General features: G+C 33.6%; 1 protein-coding gene and 1 long non-coding RNA gene across 4 annotated transcripts; one reads left to right on the top strand and one right to left on the bottom strand.

The window, feature by feature from the left end:
* The first annotated feature begins 1,612 nt into the window (after positions 1-1,612).
* Positions 1,613-3,126, top strand: LOC112324021 (uncharacterized). Its single transcript, XR_002977570.2, has 2 exons — positions 1,613-2,626; positions 2,736-3,126. It is a non-coding gene; the product is annotated as an uncharacterized LOC112324021 (long non-coding RNA).
* Positions 3,127-3,303: 177 nt separating this feature from the next.
* Positions 3,304-8,565, bottom strand: LOC7470808 (BTB/POZ domain-containing protein At1g30440). 3 transcript variants are annotated; one of them, XM_024584387.2, is made up of 5 exons: positions 8,130-8,564; positions 7,722-8,032; positions 6,365-6,434; positions 4,809-6,032; positions 3,304-4,088 (listed from the first exon to the last, which is right to left on the bottom strand). In XM_024584387.2, the coding sequence occupies exons 2-5, from the start codon at positions 7,778-7,780 to the stop codon at positions 3,549-3,551; spliced, it is 1,893 nt and encodes a 630-aa protein (XP_024440155.2). In that variant the 5' UTR covers positions 7,781-8,032; positions 8,130-8,564; the 3' UTR covers positions 3,304-3,548. The 3 variants fall into 3 exon arrangements, with proteins under 3 accessions (XP_024440155.2, XP_024440160.2, XP_002298828.4); XM_024584392.2 differs by having other exon boundaries at positions 4,809-6,015; positions 7,722-8,565; XM_002298792.4 differs by having other exon boundaries at positions 7,722-8,564.
* Between the last annotated feature and the right edge of the window lie 4,236 nt (positions 8,566-12,801).

Raw genomic sequence — 12,801 nt, 5'->3', positions numbered from 1 at the left:
TAGTTGTCATATTTAATTCGGTAATCATTTCAATTTAAATGTTTGAAACCATGGCAACCAACTCTCTGACTTCATCGTTTTCAACCATATTCACTTTGAAAGAACCACCTTTCTAGTTGAAATTCTTGAATCTGCACTCTTTTATGTAGTGCCCTTTATTCCCACAATGGAAACAAACCCTATGCTTCTTGTTAGCATTTTGTTTCTTCTTGAATTTGTTTCCTTTCTTTTGCACTTTCAGATTGTTTTGAGTCATTGTCAAACTAGTTTCAGTAATCAAATTCACTTTAGAATTTGTTGCTTGCAATTCACGCATACGAGATTGAACCTCAATTTACAAGTGTGTTTGAAACTGTTCAAAGGTATAATTGTTTATAGAATGCAACATCTTCTTCCCATATTCATTCCAGGATGAAGGAAGTTTTGATAAAACATCCCCCACTTGAAGTGAATCAGGAACTTTGATATCTAAATCACAAAGTTTTGATATCAGCTTTTAAATTTCATGGACTTGATCCATGATTGGCTTATTGTCAGTAATCTCATACTCGAAAAATTTTAAAGCAAGAAAACGATCAGAACCTGATTTTTCTTGCTTATAGTGTGTCTCCAAGACAACTCAAATTTCTTTTGGCAACTTTAATTTAGAAAAGATGTTATAATGCCAACTGGTCAAAGTATTCAGAATATGCCCTCAACAAAATATTTCATCTTCTTCACGTTTTAATTTTTCAGTTTTAACAGTAGCAGATTCATCTTCTTGTGGTTTAGGTAGTGCAGACAGATTCGGGTCAAGAATGAAGTAAGCAAGAACATCATCTTGTCCATCCACCTTGAGTAATTCGTACCATTAAAATGATCTAATTGAATTTTGACATCCTTAGCAACCCTAACATTGGAATTCATATTTGTCTCCATCAGGATAAACACCTTAAAATTGTTAGAAAAATTTAGGATGGAAACAAATATGGAGTTGACTTGGAGGCGTGAAAATATTGTCTTTAAGATGTTTATTTGTCCCACACAGAGACAACACCTTCAAGATACAACTAAGTCCTCTAAACCTCTAAAGAATGAGAAGATAAGACGGAAAAAAAGATGTGTTTTTTTTTTATTTTATGTTGTTTTCTATGTGGTAACAAGTTTTTAATAGACTTAAAACATAACAATGAAACAATATGATTATTGATAAAATAATATGATAGTTGATGAAACAATATGACTTTTCATGAAATAGTTATACTTTAAATTAAATTGAATAATTGCTATTTAGTTTTATTTCAACAGACACAAAATGTCAAAGTTAATTACAAAAATTAATTCAAGAATGAATTAATTTCATTAACATATTAAGTTCTAAGTGCTCAAGTGTCAAATGTCATCTTTTGATATTATAAATATCCATATGATAGCATTAGAAAGCCTACTAGGATAATCCTTCCACCATGACTTAATTTATTACACAATAAAAACTCACACTTATAAACATTAGGAGGGAGTGTTTCTTTAAAATGCAGGATAAATATTTTTTCTTTCTTTATTCATTTACAAACTACAACAACACCTTTTAAGGTAACTTAAGCATGTTTTTTTTTTTACAGAATATTTTTATCGTTTATTTGGTGTTCTTGGATGGCCTGTCTTTGCTGTTTAAATCGATTGTGTTGCATTACCTTTCTTGCACTTAGCAAAAAGGTTTTGCTTCTGGTTCTTCGATGCTTATTTGACAGAATTTGCAGCAATGCAAGGTCCTATACCTTTTTATGTTCTAGGCTGGTTGGAATGTGTCTTGGGGAGGAGATGCACAGTCGATTAGTTCAAAAAACATAGTCTTTCCTGAAACATTTGCGCTATTTAGGATTAGTTGTTATGCTTTTAAAATTGCATTCTATATCTAGGGGTTCCATTGGCCTCGGCTGCCTCTTGGATGCTATATGTATGTTAACTGCTGCTTGCGAAGCTCTCTGTCAGTTAATCATAGAGTCGTGTTGTTCAGCCGTCTTGCACAACACATGGCAAGTCTTGCTGATGCATGGGGATCATATATATCTTTACTTACACAGCTGGTTCTGCTACTAGTTACTCTTGCGCCAAATATCCATTTAAGTTGATGCTCCAGCTTGCTCATTTAGCCTGTGTTTTTTCCTGTTGCTGCAAAAAAAAAAAAAAAAAAATCTGATCAAAACTCTGTTCCTTTCTTGGATGTTCCGTCAATGCATTTATTGTTTCTAAATTCAACTTTGGCTTCATATTGTTTTTTGAAAAATTAGTCGACTGCCTGCTTTTGCTTAATTTCTTTATTTAAAAAAGAACTTGGTGACATGACAGTCCATTGGACTTGGCATGTTATGATAGTTTACGCAACTATTTTCTTTGCTTCTCTTCAGTGAAAAATAAAATAATATCAAGAAGATGCTAGTTTACGCCAGCATTGCTTTGTTAGGTAGTCTCTTGCCAGCATTCTTTTTCTTGCTACGGCATTATCAGATCACAATTGACTTCGGATTTTATACAATCGATTCCAATGCTACTATCAAGATTCAAACTTCATGAGATTTCTTTAATCCTAGTTGTTGGTTCTCTGCTTTTGAAGTTAGCAATGCTTCTTTGCAAAGAAAACATTGAGGTATAAAAATAATTTCCCTGATGATTGTTTGCTGTTCAGATTTCTGTCTTCTACTGAATGATCTAGCACAGGTTTTCACCACTGTAATTAACTGAATGATCTAGCACAGGTTTTCACAACTGTAATTAACAGCAGCGGAGCGCGGACACGCATCTGGTTTCTTTCTAAAGCTAGTCCTAAGTCTCTCCATTTAGCTTTTGTCTCCATCTGGTTTGCAGAGGTTCTGGTTCGGTTGTACAGAACAGGTTCCTATCCTTGTAGATTCGTTGAGGTCAAGGAATAATGAAATCAAGGCAGCCATGAAGTTCCAATTAAAGAAAAAATCTTCATATAGGTGTTTTTGCTGGTAGTAAACTTCCTTGTCTCCTTATTAAGGAAAAACTAGCAAAATATTGAAATTTATTATATAAACCCCGTATATAGCTACGCATTATAATTCACATAAGATTTAATCTTTGTAAGAATATAAAATGATCTTTCATTAGCTTTTCCAACTTTTATCTTTTTTGTATCACTTTCTTTCGTTTTTGCCTTGGATTAATTTACTTGCATTTTTTTTCTTTCTAATTTGTTAGAGTCAAGAAAGAGAGAGTTTATCGATCTTCTCTCGGGATTCAATTCATAATTGTAGTTTATATTCATTGGAAAAGAGAGACGACGAACAGATTGATCCAGAATTATCAAAGTCATGAACAACCCACCAATTATATTGCGACTATCTCTTCCATCCCCATTACAAGTCAAGTCTCTGACAAAGTGAAAAACACAGAAGCACAAGCATATGAGATACACGAAGGAGATGCAATTCTAGTTTCTGATCCACAATCCAAAGTACAATTAATAACGATCTAAGATTACAATGGGAAAAGAAACAAGGCAGTTAAGAAAATGTAAGGATGGGATCTTACTCTTCTTACCCATCTTAAGAAGAGTTTTTCTTGTGCTTTCCATGTCTATCCTTGGCCTTCTCAAACTTGGCACTTCCATTATTCTGCTTGCTAACAGACCCTTCTTGAGCACTACACATCTGAGACTTCATCTTAAATCCAAATTTCTTTGACACATTTCCCCAAGTGCTAGAAACCTTGGTGCGACCCAATTTCTCAATCTCATGTCTCATGCTCGAACACTCCTTCTCAAGCTCAAAAACCCTCGTTCTCATGTTATCCATTCCCACCTTCAAAACTTGATTCTCTCTAACAGCTGTAGCCCAGCCACCATCAGTTGACCCGGCAAAGCCACTTCTCAATTGTCTTGATCCATCAAGATTGTCAGAAACCAGAAAGCAGCCAGCAATGGAAGTCCTTAATTGAAGCTGCTCAAAGAAGAGAACTTGGACTATTATTCTTAGGGGAAGCCTCTCATTCTGGGCAGCATGAGTACAAGCTTCCAAGGAGAGCTTCTGGCAATCAATCAACCTGCAGAGCTGTTCTCTGTCAGACTCTGCCAACCATGGGTGCGACTGCAAGTTTGACCAAAAAAAATAAAACAATGAGCTTGAATGGCCAAGTAAATGTTCTTAATTTCTCCCCTTTTTCTGAACTCTTCTTCCTCTTCTTAATGGTTGTCAATTCAGATGTCATTATTTAAGAAACCATGACTGTTTTGTTTTGTTGCGGAAGTTTAAGATGAAGGAATTGGATGGACTATAAACACACATATGCTTGTTAAAAGGGACAGGTGGAATTGCAGAATTGCAAGTACATATGGTAGAAACTAGTTTTTAAATAAAGTCTTCTTGTTTTGTTGCGGGAATTTGAAGGCATAGAAACAACAGTGACTTAAGCAAGCAGCTTGGAAGGGTTGAGTTGGAAGTAAAACCATCAAGTAAGCAACTACATAGAGTGAAAATATGCCGACTTTTTATTAATACCTTTTCTATTTAACAAACAATGGTGGTAAGATGTTTGAGCTGGAATAGAATATAACAACAAAAGGAAAAAGGAAAAGGAAAACATGACATGGTCACAAGGCTACACACAACAAACTCTAGAAAACAGAATGCAATAGGAATAACAGATTCCACTTAGAATTGGGTTTAGTTACTACCTAGCTTAATTTGCAAGAGAATACAATTTAATTTTGTTTGATGCTAAAACGAACCAATAGACAGTTGCGACGAATGATATAAACTATCAATTTTCAGGATCTGTTCAATATTGAGGTGTTTAGAGTTTAGTACCTTCAGATAAATGTCTATTGCACGGTAAAGACCATCATCTAAGGGCCTTGCATACTCAGGAACAGCAGCAGCAAGAGCCTGGAACTTGGGGAGCTTCAAATTAACATCAGGGGCAACCTCTGCAAGGTAGCCATCAATCAGCTTGGCTACCGTTGTGATTGGCGTCAGTGATGGCGATCCAATCAACTGTCCATCCTCAATTGAACAGGGAGAGGATCCACCTGTAATTTGATCCATGGCAAGGAAGTGCTCAAGAATCCGCTGCACAGAATCAACATTGTAAAGTGTCTCCATGGAATAAGAGAAACTGGGCATCAAAAGATCTTCAAGTGTTGCTTGCTCAAGCTGCATCCCGATTCTCTTTTCCAAGTTTGCCAAACAAGAGGGGTTTGATTTTAGAATCAATGCTGTCCGGAGAAGACCAAACAAAAACTTGGTTGGAACTAGACCCTTTTGCACTGGAAGTAATTGATCAATCTCTTCCAGCAAAACCTTCTGCTCTTTTTCTGATGGTGAAGCCCCCGAAGTCATGGGCATTAAACAGGAGGTAGTTTCATTGGCACCTTGACGCCGATATAGCCCATGGAGGTACTTTTTTGCATAGTAGGCAAGGGATCCAGCAAGAAGCTCCTGTCTGTTTCCATGAGATTCCATAATGGAAATCAGCCTCTTATACAGAGGTAAACTTAAAGTGGATACATCCTCGTACCACCAATCTGAATTTGAATGTTTTGGTCTAGCTCCTGTGCTTATCCCATTCCACATGACACTTCCCCCAGGGCTCTGCATGGGTCCACGTTCCATCATCGGCCAACCAAAGAGATTTGGGTCAGTACAAGCCTTTGTGGCTAGTGACTCAAGGCACCTCCTAGTAACATGTAGTTCTTCAGCATGGGGAAGAATATCATCACATGTTTGCAGTGCTTTTAGAGAGTCTTTCCAATTACGAAGGACAACTTGGTTTAAAAATGTCTCAGTCTGTGTACTTAGATTTCCCTCCCCGTATTCCTCGGTCATTTCAAGATGCTCGGCAGCACAACGAAGATACACAACATTTGAGGCTGTAAGTTCAAGTTTCACCCCATAGCAGAACTTGGCCACGAGCTCAAATGTTTTGGCCCCACCAGGAATCTTAGGGGGACTTATGACACATTTTTTATCTCCTTCTTCCGATGCTTCTGCAATCAACCTTTCCATAACCCCACTTCTAGAAAGCAAAGGAAACTGCATAAATTGTATCACAAAGGTCTAAAAAACAATTGATGGTGAAGAGCTTTTTAAAATCAACATTACTAACAAGAGCTGCACTTGGCGAGAGTGAAAAGCAACTTTGGAGATGGCAAACAGTCTAATTTCAATTGACATGGAAAGCAGAATATAGGTTTATGAAGAATCAGTACTAGTCATTTATTCACTTAACTTGTCCATTATACATAGTTAAAAAGACATTGTGCTATTTTCTAACAGGTGAAGTACTTATACATGATTGATTAAATTTCATCAAGAACATCCAAATAGAGCTTGATCAAATTAAAGATGGTAATTAGTAACACTACCTTGTGAAGATGGAAGGAAATCTCCTCAACTTCAACAACAATATCACTGGGAAGCCCGGTTGTGCAGAACCTACATTCATTCCATGTCAAACTGAAGGTTAAGCAGGGATATCATAAAAGACATGCAAGCCAGTAGCACAAAATAGAGAGAATAGTACATCGATGGTTAGTGCAAAAGAAAAAAGGCTACAGTCCCTTTTTACAGAAACAGAAGTCCCACTTCATAAAAGAAATGCTATCAGAAAGCAGACATTTAAATGTGTGTTTTTAGGTTCTTCTGCTTCCTTTTGTATTTAATGCAAATGCAATGTCTAACAAAACAATCCTATACGATCAGTGCTTTATAAAGTCATGCTCAGAAAGCAGCCTTCACTATCAAAAGCAGTGCCATGCACCAGAGGCCCATAACCACCGGAGCCAGAATGATATATAACTCGGTGTTTTCTGTTAATAATTGTGCGGGTATAACATTCATTTTTATGCTGCTTGAATTCAAACATCTTCCACGTTGTAAAATAAATGCAGTTTGTTGGGACAACAGGCAAGTTTATACTCTAAAGTAATTACCATTATCTAATAAACCAGTAAAATTAAGACTGCCATTAGAGATGTTTCTTCCAACATTAACATTCCAACATGTGTTAGCAGGAGGCTATGGGATACAATGCCTCATAATTCCATTAATAATAAAAGATTCCAGAAGGAGCAAGCAAGCTTTATCAGAAAAACAAAAAATAAAATGAGCAAGCAAGCATTCCACATACAAGAGTGGAATCCACCACTAACATGACTTGCCTATAATTCCTCTCCCAAGGTTGTCAAACCTATGATTATAGCGCAGTAGGTATAAATCTCAACAGCAATCCATGTATCCATTAGCTAAAGTACTTAACGGGTTAAGTATTTCGTGTATAATCCATAAAAAATGCGTCAAATGAGCACCGACACACAGAAAGAACCCACATCAGAAAAGTGGGATCTGCCAATACTTCATATAATAATGGGCAACGTGCAGATTAGGATGAAAACATGCACCTGATAAACTAATTATCTGTTCAAATAGTGAGGTTAAACAACTAATAATGATGCTGAAACTGAAGGAAACTATCACAGAGAAACTGGAATAGACCACCAGGGATTTAGACACAAACAAGCATGTTGGTACTCTGTTAGCAGGACCCTCAACCTCAATCAAATGTGCGCTCCTTCAACAGTCAATTTGTAGAGGTAAGGCACAAAAGAAAGCAAATTTGTAGATCTTAGAGCTACCAGGATTAAGATCTTATTTGAGATTAAGGAAAGAAAAATGAAGATCGTAGAAAAACACTAAACTAGAAGATGAGGGGGGGTCACGTACCAGGCCTGCCCTTGTTTTTGAAAAGCATCATTTTTGGAACCCAGTTTCATGCAAGCCATTGCTTCAGAAGGGAAGCAGACAAATCTTAAAAAAAAAAAAAACAATCTCCCAAGACACAATCTCCCAAGACAGGCAAGCTATTCAGGACCAGAGGCAGACTTCCTTAAATCCTATAACCCCTTTCTTCAGGGGAGTAACAGAAACCCACGCAGTAGGCAGTAGACACAAATCTAAGCCCCCTTAAAAAATCCCTCTTAAATTCCTTCAGCTAGACCGCAAATGTAGCTCCTTGTCTGAAATGCCTGCCAAACCTACAGAAAGATCCAGCAAACTCACATAGAACGCGTTACCCAAACTCTAAGCCCATCAAACAAACACCCAAGAACCACTCCAATAACATAAACCCACCTCAAAAACGGAAGAAGAAACAAACTGAAATGAGAAATCCCAGTCCAAAACCACAGAGCTTCCCTTGAACAGATTTAGATAGTTTAGTTCAGAAAACAAACAGACAACAATTTTAGGTCAACCCCTTCCAATTTGCTGTCTTGAAAAAAATAAAAATAATGGTGCTAACTAACTCTAGAGTAAATTTTGTTTTTCTTTCTTTTTGGCTGGCTTAATCCCACCAAACTAAAAGATAAACAAGTACTCCACTAGTGTGCTGATGAGCCAGTGGCGCTTCTCCTCCTCATGAACCTACCTCTTAAAAGTCATCATTATATGCAAGAAAAAACAAGAAAAAAAAGACACCCCTGAAGTGAAGGAAGAGGAGGGCTCTTCTATACATGCATACATGTGGGCCATTTGGCTTTAAACACACTCAATTGCAGTTCTAGAACTGGTTAAAAGATTAAAAAAAAAAAAAACTAAAATTAAGTAGTATTTATTAAATATTTTTTAAAAGGTGTTTCTAGCACCCAACCAAACCAAATCATCAATTGCATTGGAGAAGCTAGTCTTTAATGCAATCAACGAAATTGGTCGGATCGGGGATTTTATTTTTAGTTTAATGCCAACGGACACTTGAAGTTACAGCTAACTGCTTTCTCCAGCTAGGCCATGTGCATGCGTTTCTTTTCTTTTTTCATGTAATAATTAAAACAGCAATGCTAGTAGTGCTCTAGGATTATTATTTTGTATTTCTTTATGATAAATAATTTGGATTGGTTAAAACGTTCTTTTCTGCGCTCCATTTATCGTGGTATCCTTTACTTTTAAAATAGCTTGTTTTTATCCGGTTTTTATTAATTATAAAGTACTCGTGCAAGTAATTATTAGATTTAAAATTACTAAATTATTTTATATAAAAAATATTATGTTTTAATCTTAATTACATGTTGTTTTATTCAAATGTATCAAATGAACGAGCATTAAATATAATAAAAATAATATGAAGGTGTTTGAGTGATTAATAAATGATTTATCGTTCTAAAAAAATTTTAAAAAAAATTGTTTTATGTGTTTTCAAATGATATTGATTATGAAAATGTGAAATGAAATTTTAAAAAAAATCAAATTTTATTCAAATAATTAATAATTATCATGTCAAGAAAAATGATGATTTGATAAAGTATATATACTGTATGTTTAATTGTTTAAATCATAACATTATAAATGAAGGGATATGAGTTACACCGATATACTTATTTGTAAAATGTTAAGTCAAATCACAAATAACTTTTCTGATATTTGATAGATCATGATATGTTATTACACACTGTATTTAATCTTCAAATATAAATTAATTAATTATTAGATTGATGATAAGTTAAATTACTTAATTCATTTAATCCTTTTCTAATTAGGATTGCGAATATATTTAGGTCAATATATTAGAAATGTAACGAGTCACACACATTATGAATAATTGGTAAGAAATTAAATTAGGATATAAACTTTGGTATGACTTGATTATGAATAGGTTTTTGAAATTGAGGGAGTATAATATATTTTATACAAGGGATTAAGTAAGGACTTGGTTGTATAACTTTCTAATAAATATCTTGAAATAAAATACCTAATGTTTTTTAGAAGAAAAAGTGATATTTTACCCTAATCATTGAGGTTAGGTTTTCTATATAAATATAATGTTGTGTCTTATAATTTTCAATACAGTTGGGTACAACAACATAACATCCTAATAAAAAGACTTGCTAAATAGTTAGTAAAGAGTTAGAAAATAGATAGTGATGAGAATCATCAATTAGTAACATAAGATTAAGTATAGGTGTCATTTAGGCTTATTATAAGGTCAAATGGCGAAGAAGTCTAAAGAGGTATTCAATTGGTTAATTCAAGATATTCGGGTCAATCCAAGCATGAATTTGAGTTCAAATGAGGGACAAGCCTTCATTAATGTGATCCATGCAAGAATTGGACAAGAAGAGGTGGTTTTGAACTTATTTTTTATAACACACGAAAATTTTGATCCAACTATTGGATTGAACTAAATTTTTACCAGAAGATTACAAAGGCCTTATTTTATATAGAATTATAATTTCATAGCAATATGATTTTGGAAAGGCCTTACAATAAAGCCTAGAATCTATTATAAAGGATTTACAATATTTTCCTAATTGTTTTAGGATTCTTTTACCTATTTGGTTTAGTACTTTTTTATTATTTTTTAACCTTGTTTATGATGTCTTTACCTAGTACCTACATATAGGGTTGTTTAGCTTGTAATTAAAAAAAGACTTGATTTTATTTCAGAATAATATTGTGTGTGTGCAAGATTGTTCATACTTTTGGTTCTTCATCAAACTCTTAAGAACTTATCAAAGATTAACTATCTTTGAGGCGTTTTTCCTTATACTTTCTATTCTTGACTGTTTATAATCAACGGATTAGGGTCTTTCATCCAATCCGTTGCCGCAAATACTATATACACATATATATAAAGTTGCTCCAAATTCAAGAATTAAAACAAATACTATTAAACCAAAGTTATTGGATGAAAGATTATGTTAAAAAGAGCTACTGTCAAATAGTATGAAAATAATAAAAAAAAAAAAAGCAAAGAAAAGAAATCACGTTAGTTTAATCTTGCCACAAAACAAAAAAAAATCGCACAATATAAAAATCAAGTTCTTGAGAAAAATTACAATTCACGTCAGATTATCTTTGATTAATGGGTGTTATTTGAAATCTTGATTTTGGGTTTCATATTAGTTTTTTGTTTTAATTTGGGTTTGATGAGTGTGTAATTGATTGTTTGCAACTGAATTCAGGTTGTTAGGTTTACATTAGTTTTTGGGTTTTGTTGAGTCATTCTTTTTTATTTATTTTTGTATCATTTTTCTTTTTCTTTTTTGTATTCCTTTTTTATATATTCACTTTTTTTTTTGTTGACAATCTTGTTTCTTGAAATCTTCGGTAAACATTACAAAACTAGATTTTTATTTTATTTTTTTTGTTTAGTTTCTTAAGGAACTGAAGAGGAAAGTAAGAAAAGTAAAAGGCAGGAAGGTCAGACTATTATAATGAAAAGCTAAAATTTAAGTAAAACACGAGTGGAAATGACATATCATTAAGTGAAAAAATGTTAAGAAGTGTGTGAGGATATCTTGTTTTACTAAGGAGAAGAATAACACTTTCCTTTTGGAACTGGCAATGCAATAATAGTTTGAGCATATGAATGTGATGTTCAGTGATATAAAGGGTTGAATGGATAAAAAAGATGTCATGATTGCAAATTTATAAGTAAGATAATCCCAAAGGGTTTCTAATGTTAGGAGAGAAAAGAAACTAAGGCTCTAAGCCTTGAATGATGACTATTAGAAAGCTTGTATGAGAAAGAGAACAAGGATGAAATATTTACAATGCTTATTGAAAAAATAAATAAATTATTTGTCAACTTAGGAGCTGCAGTTCAGCATCTAAAAGATGTGAAACATTCATAAAATATTGAACATTTAAAAAACTCTGATGCTAATTCGTTTGACATGGATGCTTTAACAAATGAAAGTCCATTAGATTTATATCTCGAGGAAGATGACATCATTGATTTTGATCTTAATGATGTTAGTGATGAAGAGATAGAATATCCAGTTAAGGATGAGTCACTTATGAGTTGGTGTGCAATGAGTTTACAAGTTAAAGAGGATGATTTGAAGTAACAAAAAAAATATTATTTTTTATTTAAGATGTCACATCAATAATAAATATGAGAAATATTAGCCTTTAATGCTTTATTGCCTTCGTATGGATACAAGAGAGAACACCATAGGTCTCAGTATAAAAGTTTAAATAATGGCTAAGGAGTTCGTGTACGTGTTCACATATATAGGAGTGAAAAACTTTTAGTCAGAAGTGTGACTTTTCAAAATATATTAGTGGGGTTAACATACAGGAAAAGAGTGACTAAGATGAAAGCAAATGGTGAGTTGGGTGAGATGAGAAAAAGAAAAGAGAGGCCATTTTTGAAGAGAATGAAAGAGAGTGTTGAACTTTTATGTGAGAGAAAATATTGTAAATAATGTTTTTTATACTAACAAGCCTATGTAAAACAATGTTGTTGTTTTTTTGTTGTAGGATTATATAGATGTATTACCTATAAATGGTGTTTTTATTATTGACTCAAAGATGAATCATTTTAAGAAGATGGGGGATGATGAGAATTATCAAGTAGTAGCATAGGATCCATTAAAGGTGTTAATTAAGCATATTACAATGACAAGGGCCAAAAAGCTTGAAGAGGCATTCAATTGGCTAATTCAAGATATTTAAGCCAAATAAAGCATGAATTTAAGTTTAAAGGAGGATTAAACCTTGATCAATATGATTTATGAAAAAATAAGACAATGAGAGGTGATTTTGAGCTTATTTTTTTCAATGCACAATTTTATGCTAACATGCATGCCTTTTGATTTGACAATTAGATTGAGCTGAAACTTTTCCAGAAGATTCTAGAGAACTTTTTTAATATAGGGTTAAAATTTTGTAGCAGTTAGATTTTGAAAAGACCATATGATAAAGCCTAGAAGTTACTATACGAGATTTAAATTATTTTCCTAGTTGTTTTAATATTCTTTTTCATATTTGGTTTAGTACTTTTTTTTTATTATTTTTCTAGCAC

Source organism: Populus trichocarpa, chromosome 1, assembly GCF_000002775.5.
Source record: "Populus trichocarpa isolate Nisqually-1 chromosome 1, P.trichocarpa_v4.1, whole genome shotgun sequence".
Classification (NCBI taxonomy): Eukaryota; Viridiplantae; Streptophyta; class Magnoliopsida; order Malpighiales; family Salicaceae; genus Populus; species Populus trichocarpa.
The sequence above is the reverse complement of the archived record's forward strand: the minus strand, read 5'-3'. Positions and strand labels throughout refer to the sequence as shown.